Raw genomic sequence first — 21,953 nt, 5'->3', positions numbered from 1 at the left:
TTGCTCAGTGGGTTAATGATCCGGCCTTGCCGTGAGCTGTGGTGTAAGTTGCAGGCATGGCTTGGATCCCGTGTTGCTGTGGCTCTGGCGTAGGCCAGTGGCTGCAGCTCTGATTAGACCGCTAGCCTGAGAACCTCCATATGCTGTGGGAAGTGGCCCTAGAGAAGGCAAAAAGACAAAATAAATAAATAAATAAAAATAAATAAGCCATATAGGTGGTGGTAGAGAGTGAAAGCATTTGTAGCTTTGTCCTAGCTGGTCTTTTTCTTTGCATCCTGTTTGGTCACAAGAGCAGTCTGTTGGGGAGGATTTGAATGAGCCCCTGCAAGATCATCCCTGTTTATGGAAAACACCCAAAGCGGAAAATGCAATAGTTTCATTATCACTGCATAAAAGGAGCAACATATTACTAAAAACTAGTACCTAGGGGAGACGCGAGTACATATTCAGAGGCACAGGTGAGAGATTATATTGATCCCTCAGTGTTCAGAATTCCTGTTCCCTTGAGAGAAGGAAAGGTGCTGGACCACCACTAGAAGAGCTTTCTGGGAAGTTCCTGGTGGCTCAGTGGGTTAAGGATCCAGCATTGTCACTGCAGTGGCTCGGGTTCAGTCGTGGGCCAGGAACTTCTACATCCCTGGGCGTGACCAAAATAAAATAAAAGAGCTTTCTGGGAGGTCCCGTCGTGGCGCAGTGGTTAACGAATCCGACTAGGAACCATGAGTTTGCGGATTTGGTCCCTGCGCTTGCTCAGTGGGTTAATGATCTGGCATTGCCGTGAGCTGTGGTGTAGGTTGCAGACGTGGCTCGGATCCCGCGTTGCTGTGGCTCTGGCATAGGCTGGCAGCTACAGCTCCAATTCGACCCCTAGCCTGGGAACCTCCATATGCCCCAGGAGCGGCCCAAAGAAATAGCAAAAAAAAAAAAAAAAAAAGAGCTTTCTGTATAGTGAGAGGAGGTGGAACTTAAGGAAAACATGAGGAATGGCAGGGAGAAGGAACATAACGTATCTGAGGAGAGAGGAAGAAGATGTGCAGGGAATTGCCAGGAAGTTTTATTTGGGTTTGTAGACCATTTTCTTTTCATCATAAATGACATGTTCTCTCGTAAAAAAAAATTGGCAAATAGAAAACTGCAGAAAACTCTCTAATTATACATTTTAGTTTTTTTTTTTTTTAACTTCTAGGCATTTTTTTCTATGCTTGAGTGTTGCTATTATTTTAAAAATTGTTGGACTCATTTCCTTAGGTTTTCTGAGCTGACTGGATGATATGTACCATGGGTTTAATGAGTCCTTAAATTAGAAAGTGAGGGTTGGGAGTTCCTGTTGTGGCTCAGTGGCAACAAACCTGACTATCATCCATGAAGATGCGGGTTTGATCCCTGGCCTCCTAAGGATCTGGCATTGCTGTGAGCTGTGGTGTAGGTTGCAAATACAGCTTGGATCCCGTGTGGCTGTGGCTGTGGTATAGGCTGGCAGCTGCAGCTCTGATTTGACCCCTAGCCTGGGAACTTCCATGTGCTGTGGGTGTGGCCCTAAAAAGACCAACAAAAAAAAATGAGAGTCTGCATTAGATTTCTTTTTTTTTTTTTTTGTCTTTTTTTGTCTTTTTGCTATTTCTTGGGCCGTTCCCGCGGCATATGGAGGTTCCCAGGCTAGGGGTCGAATCGGAGCTGCAGCCACCAGCCTACACCAGAGCCACAGCAACGCTGGATCCGAGCCGCGTCTGCAACCTACACCACAGCTCACGGCAATGCCGGATCGTTAACCCACTGAGCAAGGGCAGGGACCGAACCCGCAACCTCATGGTTCCTAGTCGGATTCATTAACTACTGAGCCATGACGGGAACTGCATGCATTAGATTTCTTTGTTCCACTAGGGAGCAAGAGCTGTGGAGATACTTGAGGATGTGTGTGGCAGTGACCTCACTGTGTGAAATAATCCATTTTGGAGCATTGAAAATTGTTTTCTGGTGTTCCCCTCATGACACAGCAGAAGTGAATCCAACTAGGAACCGTGAGTTTGCGTGTTCGATCCCTGGTCTCGCTCAGTGGGTTAAGGATCTGGCATTGCTCTGAGCTGTGGTGTAGGTCGCAGATACAGCTCAGATCTGATGTTACTGTGTCTATGGCTGTAGGCTGGTGCTACAGCCCCGATTCGACCCCTAACCTGGGAATCTCCGTATGCTGCGGGTAGGGCCCTAAAAAGCAAAAAAAATTTAAAAAAATTAAAAGAAAATTGTTTTCCTCTTGCTAGTTGCTTATATAAAAATTGCAGCACTTTTTCAGTCTAACTGTTACTTCCTGTAACACAGGAAAGCATCAGCTTGGCAATGTGAACTTTTGACTTGGCATTTCTTTTATAACTTTTAGGTGCGGCTTGTTCAGAAGAAAGATACAGGACATGTATATGCAATGAAAATACTCCGTAAAGCAGACATGCTTGAAAAAGAGCAGGTAAAGCACTATTGTAGTAGTGGTTTTTGTCAGCTTATGATTTTTTCTTTCCTAGAACATTCTTTTTGCTTAATTTTAGTTTTTTTTAAGCCCTGCCATGTAAGAGTATACATGTAATATTACTTTTCTTTCTCCCTAAGAGAAGCAGTTAGATATTTTAAAAGTATAAATAATGCCCATACATTAACATAGTCTTCTTAATGTTGAAGACCTATTAGAGAAATATGTTTGTCTCTCCCAAATTGATCACATGCTGACCTTGTTATAAGGAGCCTTTTTTTGAGGTCATACTTGCTGTGGTAACACACATTCCTTACTAAATGCTGAAAGATAGAAGTTGTGTATACATCTTGGAGCTGAGGCTTAGGAATTAGAATTTGGAATTTGTGATCTAAAATGTGACTTATCATGCCTCATTCTGTACACACAAACCAGAGTGGATCTTTTGAGTACCTCATCCCTACGTAAAAGAGACCAGTCTTATTTCAGAATGAATTTGAAAAAATATAATGGAAATTACAGAGGAGTGTGCATTCTCCATTAATGATAAGAATACTTTGCAAAACCTCAAACCTATTTTGCAAATGGATTTAGAAAATGCGTTAAGTACTTTATACAGAATAAGTAAGATTTTAAATATTGGGCAGTAAATTAAAGATAAGAATGTAGACTTTCTGTAAATCTAGTTTAATTTAGTAGGTTGCTTAAGAACAGATTGTAGTGGGTGATGGCTGCAAATATCCTGTAAAATACCAGTTGCCACAGGAGAGCAAAGAGATCCTATGGGAAGGAGAGCTCTGGGTACGGAGCCTGAGAGCTGAGATGGAGGCTGGTCCCACACCCAGTCCTTCCTGCCACTTGAGAGGAGGTTTAATCACTGAGGCTTCTCTGCCCTTCATTTAAGTGCCAGCTCAAAATTTGGAATTTTAATTTTCTCTTTCATATACTGTCCAGAAGCTTTAGACTCCCAGGAATTTTGGTTGAGGGTATCCAATATCCTGGCAGTAAGTCTTCAGACACTATAGTTTTGCTAACATCTGTCTTATTCAAAATGCATGACAGCCCTATTTATGTATATCTAAAAATTAGAGTGAGGTGTGAGTATAAACACTGAGAGAGTTTCAGTTAATCTTGAATAGGAAAATGTAAAGCTGTGCTGATTAGTCACTATATTTTGTATTTCACAAGTAATTTTATTTTTATAAGATATATTTCCTATAGTCTTAACAAAGGCTCAAAAACCTTTCCTTTTCAAATGTTTAGCTTCAGAATAAAATCATAAAGAGAAGCATAACATTGTGATTTTTACTTATTAATCCTTCATAGCATGGGCCAGAGGTGACAGGTGCTAACAGAGGACAATCCAAATATACTGTGTAAAAACACTTTCTCAAGTACTGTACCTTGTTCAAAATCAATTTCTAAAAATTTTCACATGAAAATAAAGGAAATGTCTGTTCAAATTGGGATTTTAAATGATGCATTAATTTAAATTGGTAGCTCACCTTGCTGATGGACTCAGCTCCCTAGGTTTGATCTCATTGTGGTCCAATTAAAGTATCTGGCCAATTAAAAACTCTACCTGGGTCAGCTGTCTTGAGAGAGCATGAAGCAGCTTTGTGGGGCAAATCTGTCACTTTTAGTGCTGACAAAGTATGGAGTTAACGCCTAACTTTTTGTGGGTATCAGTCCCTTATCTGAGGAAAACTGCTTTTACTAAACGGAGTAGGAATTACAGCTGCCCACTGAGAATTCAGGTGGTGGTTCTGTCCCACAAGGCAGAAATTTCCGCTACCTGGGAATAAATTTTAAAGGACAAGAGGCCAGTATTTAAGCTAGTCTCTTCATGCTTCTATTCCAGTGCAAGAGGAAACGTCCAGTAGTGATGGCAGTATAGGGTTAGGATTTAATCTCTCCTTTCCTTGTGCCTAGGGCGGCAACTAGCACATGATTCCCCACCCCAATAAACATTTATGGAGTGGGGAAAGAGAATCTGTGGTGTGAGTTGCACCTCTGGCTCTTCCCTCCCTTATCCTAAAATCACTCCTAGATCTTGAGGTTCTTAGCTACTGTTTAGCCCCAGGAGAGAAGGGCAAGGTGTGGTCACAGTGCCTATAGCCTTCCCTGTAACAAACAGGGAATGTTGCAGTCATCATTTTGTCCTCCAAGATGAGTGACAGATGGTAGTGCCTCTCCTTTTCTGTACCTCCCTGCAGTAGGTTGGGGCCTTAACAAGAGCCAAAGGAGGCAGAGGCGGGTGAAAGCTGCCTTGGACAGTCTTTGTGTAGTGATTGACTAGCTCATAGATGGGCATGCCTGCACTTCAGCAAGTAGCATAGCATTTCCCCAGAGCTTTTGCTTTTGAATTAATGCCAAGTAAAGGCAGATGCTTTACTCGGCTGCTTCATGAGTTTGTAGCGCTATTCCTTCTCACCCTTATCTTCCATTTTTCCCACCCTCATACCATAAGTAGGGATGTAAAAATGTAAATTTTCTAAAATATTGAAGCTATTTAAAAATTCAAAAAAAAATTCCCTAAAGAACAATTTTAGTAGAGACTGAAATGCAAATGCTTTTAAGGCCTGTGGGAATTAGTGTGGAAGAATGAGGCAGGTGAGGGGTAGGATGGGAGAGAGAGCTGGCATCTGTGTCCAAATGCAAGAGTGCCTGGCTTTGGAAAAGGCACTCCAATAAAACAAACAAGCATATAGAACATTGTATCAAACAAAACAATAACCATGGTCTGAGTTTGTAAACTTGGTATATCTTTACCTCTGAACACATTGTAGCAGAGCCAGCCCTGGGACATATGTTAAGACCAAAATTGAAGTTCCTTTTTGGTATGGAGGGTTAAGGATATACTTCAGTGTCTTGGGTCACTGCTGTGGCACAGGTTTGATCCCTAGTCAGGAAACTTTGATATGTTGTGGGTGCAGCCAAAAAAATTTTTTTAAATTAAAAAATGAGTTGTTACTTAAAATAGTATCAGAGTTCCCACTGTGGCACAGTGGGTTAAGAATCCAGCTGCAGTGGCTTGGGTCACTGTGGAGACGGGGGTTGGATCCCTGCCTCAACACAGTGCGTTAAAGACCCAGTGTTGCCATAGCTACCATGTAGGTCGCCACTGTGGCTCAGATTCAGTCCCTGGCCTGGGAACTTTCATATGCCATGGGTGTGGCCATTAAAAAAAAAAAAAAAAAAAAAAAAGACCAAAACCCCTATTTAAGGATTGGACTGAGTCTTAATAAATTTAGACCTGATGCCACCTGGTTTTGTATCTTGTGACACTTAAAGGGGGTGGGACTTGATATTAATAAATTACTTTAGGAGTTCCCATCTTGTTGCAGCAGAAAAGAATCCGACTAGGAACCATGAGGTTGCAGGTTCGATCCTGGCTCGCTCAGTGGGTCAAAAATCTGGTGCTGCCATGAGCTGTGGTGTAGGTTGCAGATGTGGCTCAGATCCTGCTGTGGCTGTCACGTAGGCCCTGGCGGCTACAGCTCCGATTCGACCCCTAGCCTGGGAACCTCCATATGCTGCGGGTGCAGCCCTAAAAAGACAAAAAAAGAAAAAAAAAAATTACCTCAGTGAAGTAATTCTACCAAGTCTTCTCAAACCTTCAGCAGCCTGGTCTCCTTCGCTAGGTATTTCAGTAAAAATAGAAAACTGGAAATGTCATAAATATGAAGTTATGACTTTTCTTAGGCAAGCTTCTATTTCAGTTCAGTAAGAACTGGTTAAGCACATACTGTGTGCAGGTGTGAACCAGTGCTGTGGCATCAGAATGTTACGGCATTGTCAGCTCAGGGCACTACCATTGCAGATGTCATTGAAGACCTGCATCAGGATGTGCTAGAGAGTCTCATCTTGGGGACCTATTTTTGCCAAAGATTATCAGAACAAAAAGATAGGTAGAAGAATGGTAATTTTAACTAATCAAAGGTTCAGCTTATAGCACTATTAAAGTTTCCATTTGCATTAAAGCCATTGATTTTGCCCTTTTTGAAGCCTTTCATCACTCAAGTTTTCATCACCGAATCCTTCAAGTCAAACGTCAGTTTTGAGTTAGTAGGTTTGCCTAAGCATAAATTAGATCTTTTGCATCATCGAAATTTAATACTCAAAACAGTATTTAAATTGTTTAAGCAAATATACATTCTAATAAACAGAGCAAGGCTTGTCATTAATCAAATGCGTATACCTCCAGGTTGGCCACATTCGTGCGGAGCGTGACATTCTAGTGGAGGCAGACAGTTTGTGGGTTGTGAAAATGTTCTATAGTTTTCAGGATAAGCTAAACCTCTACCTAATCATGGAGTTCCTGCCTGGAGGTAATTACTTGATGATGAAAGGTCATTTTTCCTTTTTGTTTCGTGGTTTCTCTCTCGCATCAATTAACCCTCCTTTCCACTTTTAATCGTGCTCACAAAGTTGCTTTCTATATCTTTTTAGGTCTGTAAAGGAGGTTAGTAACCTGTCTGTGCTGGGGTGCCTTTCTACAGCTTTAGTGCCATAAAAGTAACCTCATTCATTCTTATGATTTCAGATGGATATTTTTCTTTTTCTTTTTAAATGTATAGGAATAAACTGCTCTCCTGTCAGTTGAGGATCATGTATAATCAGTCACCCAGGTGACAAAATAGAAGCTATTACATTCTTTGCTTCAGCTTTTTTGTTTCTTTTTCTATAAAGTATAAGAAGTGAACTTCTCGGGAGTTCCCATCGTGGTGCAGTGGTGGTAATGAATCCGACAGGAACCATGAGGTTGCGGGTTCAATCCCTGGCCTTACTCAGTGGGTTAAGGATCTGGCGTTGCCGTGAGCTGTGGTGTAGGTCGCAGACGCGGCTGGGATCCTGAGTTGCTGTGGCTGTGGCGTAGGCCGGTGGCTACAGCTCCTATTAGACCCCTAGCCTGGGAACCTCCATATGCCGTGGGTGCGGCCCTGGAAGAGACAAAAAGACAAAAAAAAAAAAAAAAAAAAAAAAAAAAAGAAGTGAACTTCTCATTATCTATATTAGCAGCCAGAATCAATTTCTTGTTGCTGAGATTTCAAGATTTATGTAACTCAGCATGTGCATCTTCTAAGGCAGCTCCAAAGTAAACCCAGAACAGAACACGCCATCTGGTCTGGGGAACACAGCCTGTTTCCCAGTGAGCAGATGAACTGTGAGCAAACTAATGGGAAAAAAAGAGAAAACTTTGTCTTTTTTGCTTCTATAGCAAACCTAATACAATATTTGATCTTATGGCAACCTTTGGTTCAGATCTAGGATCATCAGTAACTTTTTTATTAACAATTAATGAAGGTTAGAAAAGAATCTGTCTGATAGAATGAGAAGAAACTTGTTAACATTTAGATGCCAGTTGTTAAACAGGAGTAAGAACCAGCTCAGTAACCAGCAGCCCCTTGACGTGTGTCTCCTCAAGCCTTCCCTGCAGCATCTTCCATAGCTTCTTGTCCCCTGGACCCTGCCCTTTGCACTTGCTGGAGCTGGCCTGCAGAGCCATAGACCATCTGCTCTCTGCCCCTCTGGGCAAGCTTGCACAGGTGAGGCCATTGGCAGCTCTCTTGGGCCAGGTGCTAACTAAGGTCACACCGGTAACTTAGAGCCAGCCTGAGCATGCTGCCCCCCCATCTCCGGTGTACCTCCAGAGTGAACATGTGGCTTCCGGGAGTGATTAGGGGATCATGTCTTTCTAGTTTGGCATCAAAAAAGAGTATTTTAATAAGTGGCTTAATTTTTGCCTGAGTGTAAAATACCCACTTTTCTTCAAGAATACAAAAATTCCCTCAGAGTTATAAATGAAGTTTAAAAAGCAGCATGATGCTCTATTAAAATCAGAGGTTTCTTTCCCTTTTCTCTGTTTTCTAACATTAATGACTTTGTATGCAATCTAAACTGAATCTTTCGTGTTTCTTTTAGCTTTAAACTACTTACACCTATTTTCTTTGCATTTGTCTAAGTGTTGAGTTAGGGTCAGAATCTTTTTTTCACCATTTTATACTGATGGTATTAAGCAGAAATAATTAAATTTTGATTTCACAGAAGACTAAGGAGGTTACCTTTTAACAGTGAAAATGCTCATAATTGTAAAAATTGCATAAAGCATTTTGGTGTATATTTAAGTACCAATAACAAAACATTGAAGAAAAAACCCCAGTGATCCTGGGAAGTGTTCACTGTGCGCTTTTGGGAGGCAGTGTTACACATCCTAGTCTTTAGTGTTTTCAGTTCATAGTTAGTTTTTGTTGACTAACACTTGGCTACCTAAGTCCCACCTTTTTGTTTATGTTCTAGTGTTTTGTGAATATATATTAGCTTGTTTTTGGCCTCCCCAAATTTTTACATTTTTATTGTTTGGTATTTCTGCCTCTCTAATAATCTATGTGTAAATTTGGTTCTAGGTAGAGAAGTTTGCAGAGTGAGAGGTAAAGCAGCTTCTTCCCTAGTCCAGAAATTTATGCTAAGCAAATTTACTTTTTTTTTTTTTTAAATATGAGAGAAATTTCCTTTCTCTCTCCAAAGTAAAATGGAAATCACAGCTTAGTAGTCAGCATCAGTTAGTTTAGGGTTTGCAAATCTGTGGCTACGAATTTTAGCTTTTAAGTGTTAGAAACTACTTACTGTTTCTGCTCATAGGGGCATTTCTACCCCTAGTGGGTCGTCTGTGGGACCCAGCAGAGGCCTGCTTAGCACTGCCTTGCATTGGCAGATAGGGAAGACATATCTGAAAACTGGCACTTATTCATGTGTTGTGTGTATGTGTACTTTGTATATTTTTGTTTCTAGGGGACATGATGACCCTGTTGATGAAAAAAGATACCCTGACAGAAGAGGAGACTCAGTTTTATATAGCAGAAACTGTCTTAGCCATAGACTCCATTCACCAACTTGGATTCATCCACAGAGACATCAAACCCGACAACCTTCTCCTGGACAGCAAGGTACTTTGGAGGGTAGCAGCCTGACCAGTGTGTCTTTACCCAGCTGAGCAGCCTCTGTGTTAACATCTGCATGGCTTGTGGAAGCTGTGGGCTTCCTGGTATAGTTTTTTTTGTGTGTGTGTTTTTTTTTTTTTTTTTTAAATAGGTAAATTTGCTGTTGCTTCCTTTCTCTGAAAGGCTTATGATTCCATAATTTGATTTAATGTTCCTGTCAAAGGATATTTTGGAAACTGATTAAGAATAAAATTGATTTAGGTTTGGTTTTTTTTTTTTTTTTTGTCTTTTTTAGGGCCACACTTGCGGCATATTGGAGGTTCCCAGGCTAGGGGTCGAATCTGAGCTGTAGCTGCCAGCCTACGCGCCACAGCCCCAGCAACATGGGATCCGAGCTGTGTCTGCAACCTACACCATAGCTCATGGCAACACTGGCTCCTTAACCCACTGAGTGAGGCTAGGGATCGAACCTGTATCCTCATGGATGCTAGTCAGATTCGTTTCTGCTGAGCCATGACAGGAACTCCAGGTTTGTTTGTTTGTTTTTAATTTTTAAAAAAATTTTATTTTTTGGCCATGCCCATGGCATGTGGAAGTTCCCAGGCCAGGGATCAAACCTGCGCCATAGCAATGACGACACCTGATCCTTAACCCACTGAGCCACCAGGGAAGTCCAATTTAGGTTATTTTATAATAAAGCCAAAGATAGTCATTTCAGGAGTTCCTGTTGTAGTGCAGTAGAAACGAATCTAACTAGTATCCATGAGGTTGCAGCTTTGATCCCTGGCCTTACTCAGAGGGTCAGGGAACTGGTGTTGCTGTGAGCTGTGGTATAGGTCACAGACTTGGTCTGGATCCCCTGTTGGATGCGGTTTGAATCCTTGTGGCTGTGGCTGTGGCTGGCAACTGTAGCTCTGATTGAACCCCTAGGCTGGGAACTTTCTATATGCTGCAGCTTCGGCTCTGAAAAGCAAAAAAAAAAAAAAAGAAAAGATCGTCATCTTCTCTTAGCATGTCCTTAGCTGTACTAATGCATCACCTATCAAGCTACCCTCGGTTGGGCATCTCACCAGTTGAGGATCCCAGCTAGGAACCAGAAGTAAGGCACAACGATCTGTCACAAAGTGCAGGTTCCAAATCCTCGGCCCTTGACTTAAACCAGCGTCCTGCTCAGCCGACCTCTTTGTGTTTATCTTTGGACACACACCTGAGCTTAGCTGCCTGGCTCTTAAACGCACAGCAAATCAGAAGAGAGTCCCTGTGCTGCTGAATTGTTGGATGCTCCTTGTCAGGTTCCTCCACTGTCAGCACCTCACTTATAAAGTGAATGTATTAATCCAGAGAGGCTCCAAAGTCCTTTCCAGCTCTAAAATTCTAAATTGTTATGTATGTTACATAGAATTGTTGTTTAGACTGAATTTTTCTTTTAAATAGAAAGGTAAATTTAATTCCTAGGGTATTTATTATTATTATTATTATTATTATTTCTTGGTAATAATCTGAAAAATCTGAGGTTTTGGTCTACTTTCTTTGAAAACTTTTATCTTTGTGTTCCAAGAAGACAGAAGATTTATCCAGTAATTTCTTCTGGTTAATAGTTTTTTTCTTCATTATAAGAATAGGGAGTTCCCCATTGTGGCTCAGCAAAAATGAATCTGACTAGCATCCATGAGGATGCAGGCTTGATCCCTGGCCTTGCTCAGTGGGTTAGGGATCTGACTGTGCCATGAGCTGTGGTGTAGGTCACAGACGCAGCTCGGATCTGGGTTGCTCTGGCTGTGGCGTAGGCTGGCAGCTGCAGCTCCAATTAGACCCTAGCCTGGGAACTTCCATATGCCATAGGTGAGGGCTTAAAAAGACAAAAAAAAAAAAAAAAAAAAAAAAATAGTGTACTTGTGTGGAAAATTTGAACAGTACAGAGAGCTATAAAGAAGAAAAATACCTATAATTTCACTGTTCAAAGAATACCACTATTTTAGTATAATAGCTTCAATACCTTTTCTGTTTGTGTCTAATTTTATGTACAGTTAGCATCCTAAAAGTAAATAGCTTGGTATTCTGTGCATGAGATGATTTTTCTGTCATTAAGTTCAGATATATTTTTAATAAAGTGGTAGCCTTACTTTGTGTGGTCTTGGGTTCAGATGCCCTGGTCGTGTACCCCAGTGCCAGCTTAGTTGTAGCCTGTGGTCTATGTTCAAGTCCGGCAAAAATACTGAAGGCCAAGAGCTTGGGGACTCAGTCTGGCTGAGGGGGACTGGGGAGCCCTGTTTGGTATAGATATGCCCTTACCATCTGCTAGCACAGACTTGTAGAAGAGAGCTTATTTATGTCTTCAGCCGTATAGATTGAGGAGTGAAAATGTAGATGTTTTGAGTTCCTGCTGTATACTCAGAAGAGCTACAGAATTCCATGAACATCTAGGTTTGAATAGCATTTGCTCCAGGTAGTGTTTTTTAAGACACTCCTTTTTCATAGAGGTGTCAAGGTAAAACATGTTAATTATGAGAACAATAAAACACTTCCTTAGCTTGCAAAACACGTTATTTGCAAATATGAAAGGAAGATATTTGGTAATTTACCTCTGGTGCAGGAGTGTGTACATATGCACATACACAACTGCGCACACACGGCAAAACCTAATGGGATTTTGTTGTTGGCTGTACCTGCAGCATGCAGAAGTTCGTTCCCAGGCCACAGCTGTAACCAGAGCCACAGCCAGATCCTTAACCTGCTAGGCCACCAGGGAACTCCCTTAATGGGATAATGGGATTTATAAAAACAGAACAAAAGCTGACCCTAAGGAAAGCTTCTAGAGCCTTGACTCTTGGGTAATTTGTGTGTTAAGTCCTGAAGGAGGGTGGTATCATGGAAAGACTAGAGGTGTTGATGTCACTGGGGCTCAGAGTTTGGCAACACCACTTTTTTTTTTTGGCTGTACCCATGGCATGCAGAAGTTCCCAGGCCAAGGATTTCATCTGTGCCACAGCTATAACCAGAGCCACAGCAAGGACAATCTGTTGAGCCACAAGGAAACTCCAGCAACACCACTTTTGATTGTGTGGTTTGAGCAGCATAGGTCCCTAAGCATCAGTATTTCCTCCCTATTTTTGGTTTTATCTCCTAATCTACTTAAAATTTTGGTTAGTGGACATTTGTTCCTATTCAAAATGTCCATAAAACTTGGTCCATGTGGAAAGTCCCTTTAAATTTGGTCTAGTCCAAAACATCCACGCCAACTGGTTTTGGACAGGACTGGATATCAAGGACTTTTTGGCATGGACCAAATGTCCTGCAAGGGAAATCTCACTACCCCAGGAACACCTTCCTCTTCCTTAGGGCCAGGCACCAGGTTAGGAGCCTTTCATGCATTAATTCTCATCATTCTTACCAGAAAGATATTATTCCTATTTCCCAGATAAAATCAGGGAGTTGGAGAGGTTAAGTAATCCTGGTCTGGAGAGAAAGAGCATTGATTTCTGGCTATGGTTCTGCCATTTCACCAGCAAGTCATTTAATGACTCTGAGTCTGTGAAGTGTGACTTAAGAATTATAAATGAGACAACACATTTAAAGCATGGTTCCTGGTTCATAAGAGGTGTGAGTTTTCCTTGAAGAGAATGGTAAAGTCAGAGACTTAAGATTGAAATTGAAATACAATGTGGCAACATTGAAGAATTGTGCAGTAGGGGAGTTCCCTGGAGGCTTAGTGGATCAAGGATCTGGTGTTGCCACTGCTGTGGCTCCATTGATACTGTGGCACAGGTTCTGTCCCAGCTCTAGGAAATTTCTTCATGTTGTAGTCATGGCCAGAACAAAAAAAGAACTATGCAATAAAGATTATCCCTCTGTCTTTGGAGTAGTTTATTCCTTGGAAATTGTTCTAATAATTCAGGAGGAGAGGAAGCTATATGAACAAAGATTTATTTACTCATCATTTAACAACCATTTATTCAGACCAAACTCTGTACCTTGTATGGTTAGGGTTGGGAACACAGGCCCTCTCTGGCACAAGGTGTGCTTATCTTAATCCACATTACTTGAGAGTGAGGAGTTAGAAGTGGACTAAGCATCCAGTATCGGGGGATAGGTAGACAACAGTGTGATATAGACATTAAAAATGATGATTTGGGGAGTTCCCGTTGTGGCTCAGTGGTTAACAGATCCGACTAGGAACCATGATGTTGCAGGTTCGCTCCCTGGCCTCACTCAGTGGGTTAAGGATCTGGCATTGCTGTGAGCTGTGGTGTAGGTCGCAGACTTGGCTTGGATCCTGCGTGGCTGTGGTGTAGGCGGGCAGCTACAGCTTTGATTAGACCCCTAGCCTGGGAACTTCCATATGCCTTGGGAGCAGCCCTAGAAAAGACAAAAAAAAAAAAAAGATTTTTGAAGAGAAACAATAATATTTGTGTTAGTTTAGGAAGTAAAATTAGATGCAAGTGAAAAAAATTAGACGCTCTAAAGGGTTCAACTAGCTTAAAAGTTTATATTTGGAGAAAAACAAAGATAATATGTGAAAACGAAAATACTTTTATTTGTGTAATAGGATAATCAGCATTCTTTAGCCATGGAGTCATAATGGAAACTGCTCAAAACTGGGGGAAATGATATTCTGTTCCACATCCATGAATGTTCATCTGTTCATTACCTTGTTTCTCTCCCCTAGGGCCATGTGAAACTTTCTGACTTTGGCCTTTGCACAGGACTGAAAAAAGCACATAGGACAGAATTTTATAGGAATCTGAACCACAGCCTCCCCAGTGATTTCAGTAAGTGATAACAGTGCCTTTAGCCTTATTATCCCTTAACTGGGCCTGGAAGAGCTATTCTCCTGGTAACCAAAACAGGCAGGATGGGTTAGGAGATTCTCACAGTTTGAGTCTTTAGAGAATCAAAATACCTTCCCAGGTTTGCCTGTGATTTGTACTATAAAGTTAAGGCAAGATGAAGTCTACCAAATGTGTTAAGGCAAGTGTCCAAAAGAGCTTTCTTTGGAGCTACCAAGAAACCTACAAGGGATAAAAATGGGGCAGACAAGCAAAAGTGGTGGAGGAAAAAGTCCCGAGTACAGCTGCAGGTTAGATTAATCCTTGGTGCTTCTTTCTGTCATGGGAGGAAGAAGTTCATGAGTTATTTTCACTCCAACACTATCAAACCATTGAAACTGTAGTGGGGGAAAAAAAAAAAAAGAAAGAAACAATGGAGTTGGAGTTTCCGGCATGGTGCAGCTGAAATGAATCTGACTAGGAGCCGTGAGGTTGCAGGTTCAGTCCCTGGCCTTGCTCAGTAGGTTAAGGATCCATTGCCCTGAGCTGTGGTGTAGGTTTCAGAGGAAGCTCGGACCCTGTGTTGCTGTGACTGTGGCATAGGCTGGCAGCTGTAGGTCCGGTCAACCACTAGCCTGGGAACCTCCATATGCCACAGGTATGGCCCTAAAAAAAGGCAAAAAAAAAAAAAAAAAGTAGTAAAATTACAATTTATCCTTGAGAAGCTTGTATCAAATAGTGTATTATATATTCAAAAGTCTCTAATTATGTAACAGATACTACTCTTGGAAATTTGATAGTAATCTTGTAAAGTTGTGAATTTTTTTTTTTAATTTTTTTAAACTTTTTTGTCTTTCTAGGGCCACACCTGCAGCATATGGAGGTTCCCAGGCCTAGAGGTCGAATTGGAGCTATATCTGCCGGCCTGCGCCACAGCCACGTGGGATCCAAGACGAGTCTGCGACCTACGCCACAGCTCACAGCAACTCTGGATCCTTAACCTACTGAGTGAGGCCAGGGATCAAACCTGCAACCTCATGGTTACTAGTCTGGTTCGTTAACCACTGAGCCACGACAGGAACTCCAAGTTGTGAATGTTTTTCGTTCCACTTTGGGAACCTTTGCTTCTGATGAGACTAAATTCCCTGTGATTCTGATTAAATTCCCTGTAATTCTGTTAAAGGCCTGTCTGTGTCCCCTCTGGCCACGTGATCCACATGGAGGTGCTGCTTACAACTCTTGTTGTATGATTCTTTGAGTTAATGCTGTAGAGCCTCCGATTTGCTGGGAAATGGAGTATCCAGAGATATTGATGTATGGGCAGAAAAGCAAGATCTGAGGGTCTCATGTAGCCTGGCTACAGCCTAAAAAAATAGTGAACACTCCTGTCTGAACTTTGGTTTTTTTCGTCTGTTTTGTTTTGTTTTTGCTTTTCAGGGCCGAACCTGCGGCATAAGGAGATTCCCAGGCTAGGTATCGAATCTGAGCTACGTCTGTGACCTGCACCATAGCTCACAGCAATGCTGGATACTTAACCCGCATCCTCATGGATGCTAATTGGATTTGTTAACCCCTGAGCCACGAGGGGAACTCCCTGTCCGAACTTTTTTTTTTTTTTTTTATTACTCAAATGAATTTATCACATCTGTAGTTGTATAATGATCATAACAATCTGATTTCACAGGATTTCCATCCCACAGCCCAAGCACATCCCCCCACCCACCCAAACTGTCTCCTCCGGAGACCATAAGTTTTTCAGTGTCTGCGAGTCAGCATCTGTTCTGCAAAGAAGTTCAGTCTGTCCTTTTTTCAGATTCCACATGTTGGTGAAAGCATTTGATGTTGGTGTCTCATTGTATGGCTGACTTCACTTAGCATGATAATTTCTAGGTCCATCCGTGTTGCTAAAAATGCTGGTATTTCGTTCTTTTTGATGGCTGAGTAATATTCCATTGTGTCTATGTACCACATCTTCTTTTTTTTTTTCTGTCTTTTTGCTATTTCTTTGGGCCCCTCCCGCGGCATATGGAGGTTCCCAGGCTAGGGGTTGAATCAGAGCTGTAGCCACTGGCCTACGCCAGAGCCACAGCAACACAGGATCCGAGCCGCGTCTGCAACCTACACCACAGCTCACGGCAACGCCAGATCGTTAACCCACTGAGCGGGGGCAGGGACCGAACCCTCAACCTCATGGTTCCTAGTCGGATTCGTTAACCACTGCGCCACGACGGGAACTCCTGTACCACATCTTCTTGATCCACTCCTCTTTTGATGGACATTTAGGTTGTTTTGGCTGTTGCAAATAGTGCTGCAATGAACATCAGAGTGCATGTATCGTTGCAAGTTGTGGTTTTATCTAGATAGATGCCCAGGAGTGGGATTGCTCCCTGTCTGAACTTTGATTAGAACTTGTTTTCTCTGCTTTTAGCTTTTCAGAACATGAATTCCAAAAGGAAAGCAGAAACCTGGAAAAGAAATAGACGTCAGCTAGTAAGTAATATTTGTGACTTCTTAAATGCTACAAACCAAGTATGAGAAAGGTTAAAAATACGCACGTGTATTTGCATTTGATAAGTGTTTGCAGCTTATCTATTCCTTGTTTTAAATTATCTTGCTAGAGCACTGTAATGTTGGTAGCAGCAAAAGAGACCTTTTTAAAAAAAAATTTTTTTTAATGGCCATAACCATGGCATATGGAAGTTTCTGGGCCAGGGATTGAGTCCGAGCTGCAGCTTCAACCTACGCTGCACCTGCAGCAATGCCGGATCCTTTAACCCTCACATTGAGCCAGGGATTGAACCCGTGCCTCTGCAGTGACCTGAGCCACTGCAATTGGATTCTTAATCCACTGCACTGCAGTGGGAATTCCCAAAAGTGATCTTTTGAAGGAGGACAGATAATATGAGGTTGTTTGGTTGGGACATTTTCAGTGAATGACCTCGTTCTGACCTTTTACATTGGTGACAACCCTGTTCCTTCCTGTTTCATTTTTTCCTTATTTTTATGGTGATAGAGTGGTTTTATGGTGATAAAGCAGTTATATTTAAGTTCTCTCAAAGTGAAAACTAAGTACAAATACCTAATCAGAGCTTTAAGGCAGTAGTTCTCAAACATAGAAAAGTTTGATTTATTTAGTTAAGGCTCCTTAAATTCACCTGCCCCACCCTTTCCTACTTTATGTTGGAAAAAAGGACTTGGTGATAAAAATTGGAGAGAAATTTAAGAGAAATGCTTACTTTACTAGTATTTGCATACATGCATATAAAATTATGCTCCAGCTTAAAAAAATAAGAAACATTACTGCATTTATCTTAGTAGTATTTTGGAATTCATTTAAATAGTACACATTCGGAGTTCCTGTCGTGCTCAGTGGTTAACGAATCTGACTAGGAACCATGAGGTCGCAGGTTCGATCCCTGGCCTTGCTCAGTGGGTTAAGGATCTGGCGTTGCCATGAGCTGTGGTGTAGGTCACAGATGTGGCTCGGATCTGGCCTTGCTGTGGCTCTGGCGAAGGCTGGTGGCTACAGCTCCAATTGGACCCCTAGCCTGGGAACCTCCATATGCTGCGGGAGTGGCCCAAGAAATGGCAAAAAAGACCAAAAAAAAAAAAAAAAAAAAAAAGTACGCATTCACTAGTGACATAATTGCTGTCTAGGCAAACTTTTATTCTGACTCTTTGGTTCATATTTAAAGCGCAATGCAACATGTCCCAATGTCTAGTTATTAGAAGATTGCTGACCATATATGATAGAAATGTGTACTCCTACATACTTAGGCTTTGTTGGAAACCCATAGCAAAGTGGAAATGGTAAAGTTAAACTAACAGTTGGCCGCAAGAAAAGCAGAGATGGAAAACGATGATTAACCTGGAATGATGCTCATGCATGTGTATTATCTAGAAATGGTGGCACTTTCTGTAGGTTGATAAGTAGTTTTGTAACTTGGTAGGTTTTGCCAAACTCTATAATTTGGCTAGACTTCTTAGTAAAATACTGAATTAGGGTTTTCTATAGTATCTTTAATAACTCATTTAGTAGGTTACTAGTAAGTAGCTCTTAGTCGTATGTAAAAGTGGAAGCCTGTAGGATTAAGAAAGAATCAAAGAAAAGGCTTGTATTTTTTTTTTTAAATTTATTTGAGGCCCACCAGTGGGCTTCAGTGTCATGCTTTGAATATTGTGATTTTTATGTTAAACCTGGGCTGTAGAAGACATGAACTCAAACCAAACATTTTTGGAGATATAGTAATTGAAATTAATCTTTGATATCTTTTTCTAACATTAACCTGAGGATACTTAAGTTTGGTAGGGCTAGTCACATCATGGTCTTTTTTTCTATTAGAAACTCTGATATTCTTTAAATATCTAAATTTTTTATGTGGTTGAAATAGTTTGCATCACTTGTTGAAGATTAGGGAATGTCCAGCACAAATTTGGTCAGATGCCTCTATTAAGTCTCTACAGAGCAGTAGATCTTAACCTTGGCTGCACACCAGAATCACCTGGGGACCTTCAGAATATACTGATATCTGGGTCCTACCCTCTGAGATTCTGATGGAGTTGATTTGGGTATATAGTCTGGGTACCTGATTTTTAAAAAGAGCCCTGAGTGATACCACTGGGCAGTGAAAATTGAGACCCTTTACTGAAGAGACTATTTCTTAAGTAGTAGCTCCTGCCTTAACTAGGAAACCATGTTCATCTGTGTTTTGGAAGGTAACAAAGGGTAAGGAATCTTCTGTGATTAGAATTTTTTTTTTTTTGCTGAAGCAAGTCAAGATTTAACCTTTAGCCACTTTCATTTTGGGGGTAATTAAGCTTAAATACCTTTAATTAGCTTTATACTCTGAGATGCTTTATGCCCTTTGACACGCTTAGGAGTCATGTCAAACTTACTGGGAACCACTTATAGTTCTCTAAGGAAGGAGATTCCACAATTTCTTTTTTTTCCTTAACTCCTCCAACCCTCTCCCAAACTTTCACATATTTTAATGTATTTCAACTCCTGATATGAACACTTCCAGTTTTTTATATATTTTTTTAACATTCCTGGCTTCATACATACCTTGTCCTTCCTTTTTTTTCTTTTTTGTTTTTTAGGGCTACACCTACGGCATATGGAAGTTCCCAGGCTAGGGGTCACTGGCCTATGCCAGAGCCACAGCAACTTGGAATCCAAGCTGCCTCTGTAACCTACACCACAGCTCACAGCAATGCTGGATCCTTAACCCACTGAACGAGGCCAGGGATCGAACCTGCATCCTCATGGATACTAGTCAGATTCACTTCTGCTGAGTCACAACGGGAGCTCCCATAATTTCCATGTTTGGAGTTAAATGTCCTTTAATATTTAAAATGTTGTTTTCAGTCTGTATAAACTTAGGTTCTCATGCTGTGATTAGGTTGTTGCCTCTTTATTCCATTTACAGTAGAAATGGGGAGGTATTAAGGTCATCTTCATATTAACCCTGTGCTTTTGATCTTCTGTAAGTGCTCCCATTCAACTGGTATCAAGTGGAAGGTTAATATTTGTTAATGCTTAATATAAATTTACTGCTCTAGGTTAAGCCTAACATATGTAATTGTTCATCCAGCCTGTTACTCTCCAGCCCATTGAGAATCACTGGAAAAAAGTGGAGGCTTAAGCTTCATGTTTGGCTGCATAAATCCTCTTTTAATATTTGAAGTACCAGTGTGGTCCTGGGTAATGCTTAGGCTCCAGTCACTGATTAGCAAATAAGTATGAGTTAAATTTAAGTTATTAAGCCACAGAGGTAAAAGATGAAGTACATCTAGGCATCAAATCTTGTCGTGGCGCAGCGGAAACAAATCCGACTAGGAACCATGATATTGTATGTTCGGTGCCTGGCCTTGCTTAGTGGGTTAAGGATCTGGCGTTGCCATGAGCTATGGTGTAGATGGCAGATGAGGCTCGGATCTGGCGTTGCTGTGGCTGTGGTGTAGGCTGGCAGCTACAGCTCTGATTTGACCCCAGCATGGGAACTTCCATTTGCCACAGGTGCAGCCCTAAAAAGCAAACAAAACAAAAAAAAACCCTTTTGTGTTAGTTTATTTTTTTTTTTAGTATAGAATTTACAGAAGTGATTAAGTAGGAAATTAATTGCTTTATTTCTCCTAAAATTCTAAGTGAAATCATAAATTGGAATACATCATGTGTTTGAAATGACTATTAACAAGCAACAAAACTCATGTAGAGCACAGCTCTAATTGACACTGTGAACACCAGGCAACAAAAGGAAAAACAAGGGTACAGGTTTTTGAGGTATTAGAGCTTGAAGTTGGGAGGACACCCCACTATGGAAAACAGAGGTGTGGGAAGAGGGCAGCCCCTGGATTACCTGTACCTACCTGTGCTAAAGTGAGAGTGAGCTCCCAAGGCAGGACTCTGACTCCAAGGTGAGAACATTACCTTATTTCACAGGTTTGAGTCTGCTGTTGTCCACATTCTGTAACCAAGAATTTTTTTTACACATTACTATCTCAAAGAAATTTTGGATTTTTGTTGGATTTATTCGTTTGTTTGTTTGTGGCAATAGGTCTCTGGTTTTATAATAGAAATCTTTGAATATCTAAGATTTACATAACATTCTGCTTTGCTGGTATATGTTTAGTCTCAGTTGAAGGGTATCTGCAGTTCCTTAACTTTCATAATTAGAATGAAAATATTTGTGCTTCTTGGGGAGGTCCCAATCCATGTTTCAGACTTTAAAGCTTTAATTTTTTTTTTTTTTGGTCTTTTTTTTTTTTTTTAGGGCTGCACCATGGCATATGGAGGTTCCCAGGCTAGGGGTTGAATCAGAGCTGTAGCCACACCCGTAGCAATGCCAGATCCAAGCTGTGTCTGCGATCTACACAACAGCTCACAGCAATGCCGGATCCTTAACCCTCTGAGCAAGGCCAGGGATTGAACCTGTGTCCTCATGGATACTAGTCAGATTGGTTTCCATTGAGCCACAATGGGAACTCCTTAAAGCTTTAAAAACACAACACCTGGCACTTATGTTATTTAATACATGCATTTAAAAGGAAATGATGTACATTTATCCATATGGAAAAAATTGACTTCTACCTTATTCAAAAAAATAAATATTAGATGGAAAGTTAAATTTTAAAAAATTTAGAGGAAAATACAGGGCAATATCTTTATGACCTCAAAGTAAGGAAGGGTTTCTTAAATAACAGACAAGAAGTACAAATCATGAAGGAATGCTTGGTGTATTTTACTACTTTAAAGAAAAAAACTTCTGTATATTGAAAGATATACGCACATGAAAAGACAAGCCACATGGTCCAACTGCTTTGGAATTATCTTACAGTTCACGTGCATACCCAGCAATTCTGCCCCTAGTCAGATGTCCTGGAGAAACGCTTGCACCTCTGAACCAGGAGGCATGTGTAAGAATGTTTATTACATTTTCATAATAGCAAAAAACTGGAAATAACCCTGTGTCCATCGACAGGAAAATGGTTACATTCTGGTATAGAATATAATATACAGCAGTGAAAATAACTGAACATGCCCTAATATAAAATAATCGAGACATCATGGATCAATTTTAGAAACAAAATATTGAGAGAAAAAATCAAATTGCAGGAGACAGCAGGTCGAATGATAGTATTTTTACAAAGCTCAAAAACAAGACTAACGTCTCAGTTTGAGAGACACGTGGCAAAATTAAATTTCTTTTTAAAAGAGGAATGATAAATAGCAAATTGAGCATCGGGGTTAGGAGGTGAGACAGGAGGACAGGCTGGGAGGTACACGGT

At 41.0% G+C, this 21,953-nt stretch overlaps 1 protein-coding gene across 1 annotated transcript in view; it reads left to right on the top strand.

Moving 5' to 3' along the window:
• STK38 (serine/threonine kinase 38) overlaps positions 1–21,953 on the top strand; it is a 47,142-nt gene that overhangs the window by 18,663 nt on the left and 6,526 nt on the right. The window contains exons 5-9 of the mRNA XM_001929552.7: positions 2,375–2,458; positions 6,666–6,789; positions 9,251–9,405; positions 14,066–14,168; positions 16,594–16,655. Coding sequence (XP_001929587.1) covers positions 2,375–2,458; positions 6,666–6,789; positions 9,251–9,405; positions 14,066–14,168; positions 16,594–16,655 — 528 coding nt within the window. The remainder of the gene's footprint in view (positions 1–2,374; positions 2,459–6,665; positions 6,790–9,250; positions 9,406–14,065; positions 14,169–16,593; positions 16,656–21,953) is intronic.

This window comes from Sus scrofa, chromosome 7 (assembly GCF_000003025.6).
Source record: "Sus scrofa isolate TJ Tabasco breed Duroc chromosome 7, Sscrofa11.1, whole genome shotgun sequence".
NCBI classification, from domain to species: Eukaryota; Metazoa; Chordata; class Mammalia; order Artiodactyla; family Suidae; genus Sus; species Sus scrofa.
This window is presented reverse-complemented; position numbering and strand designations above follow the sequence as displayed.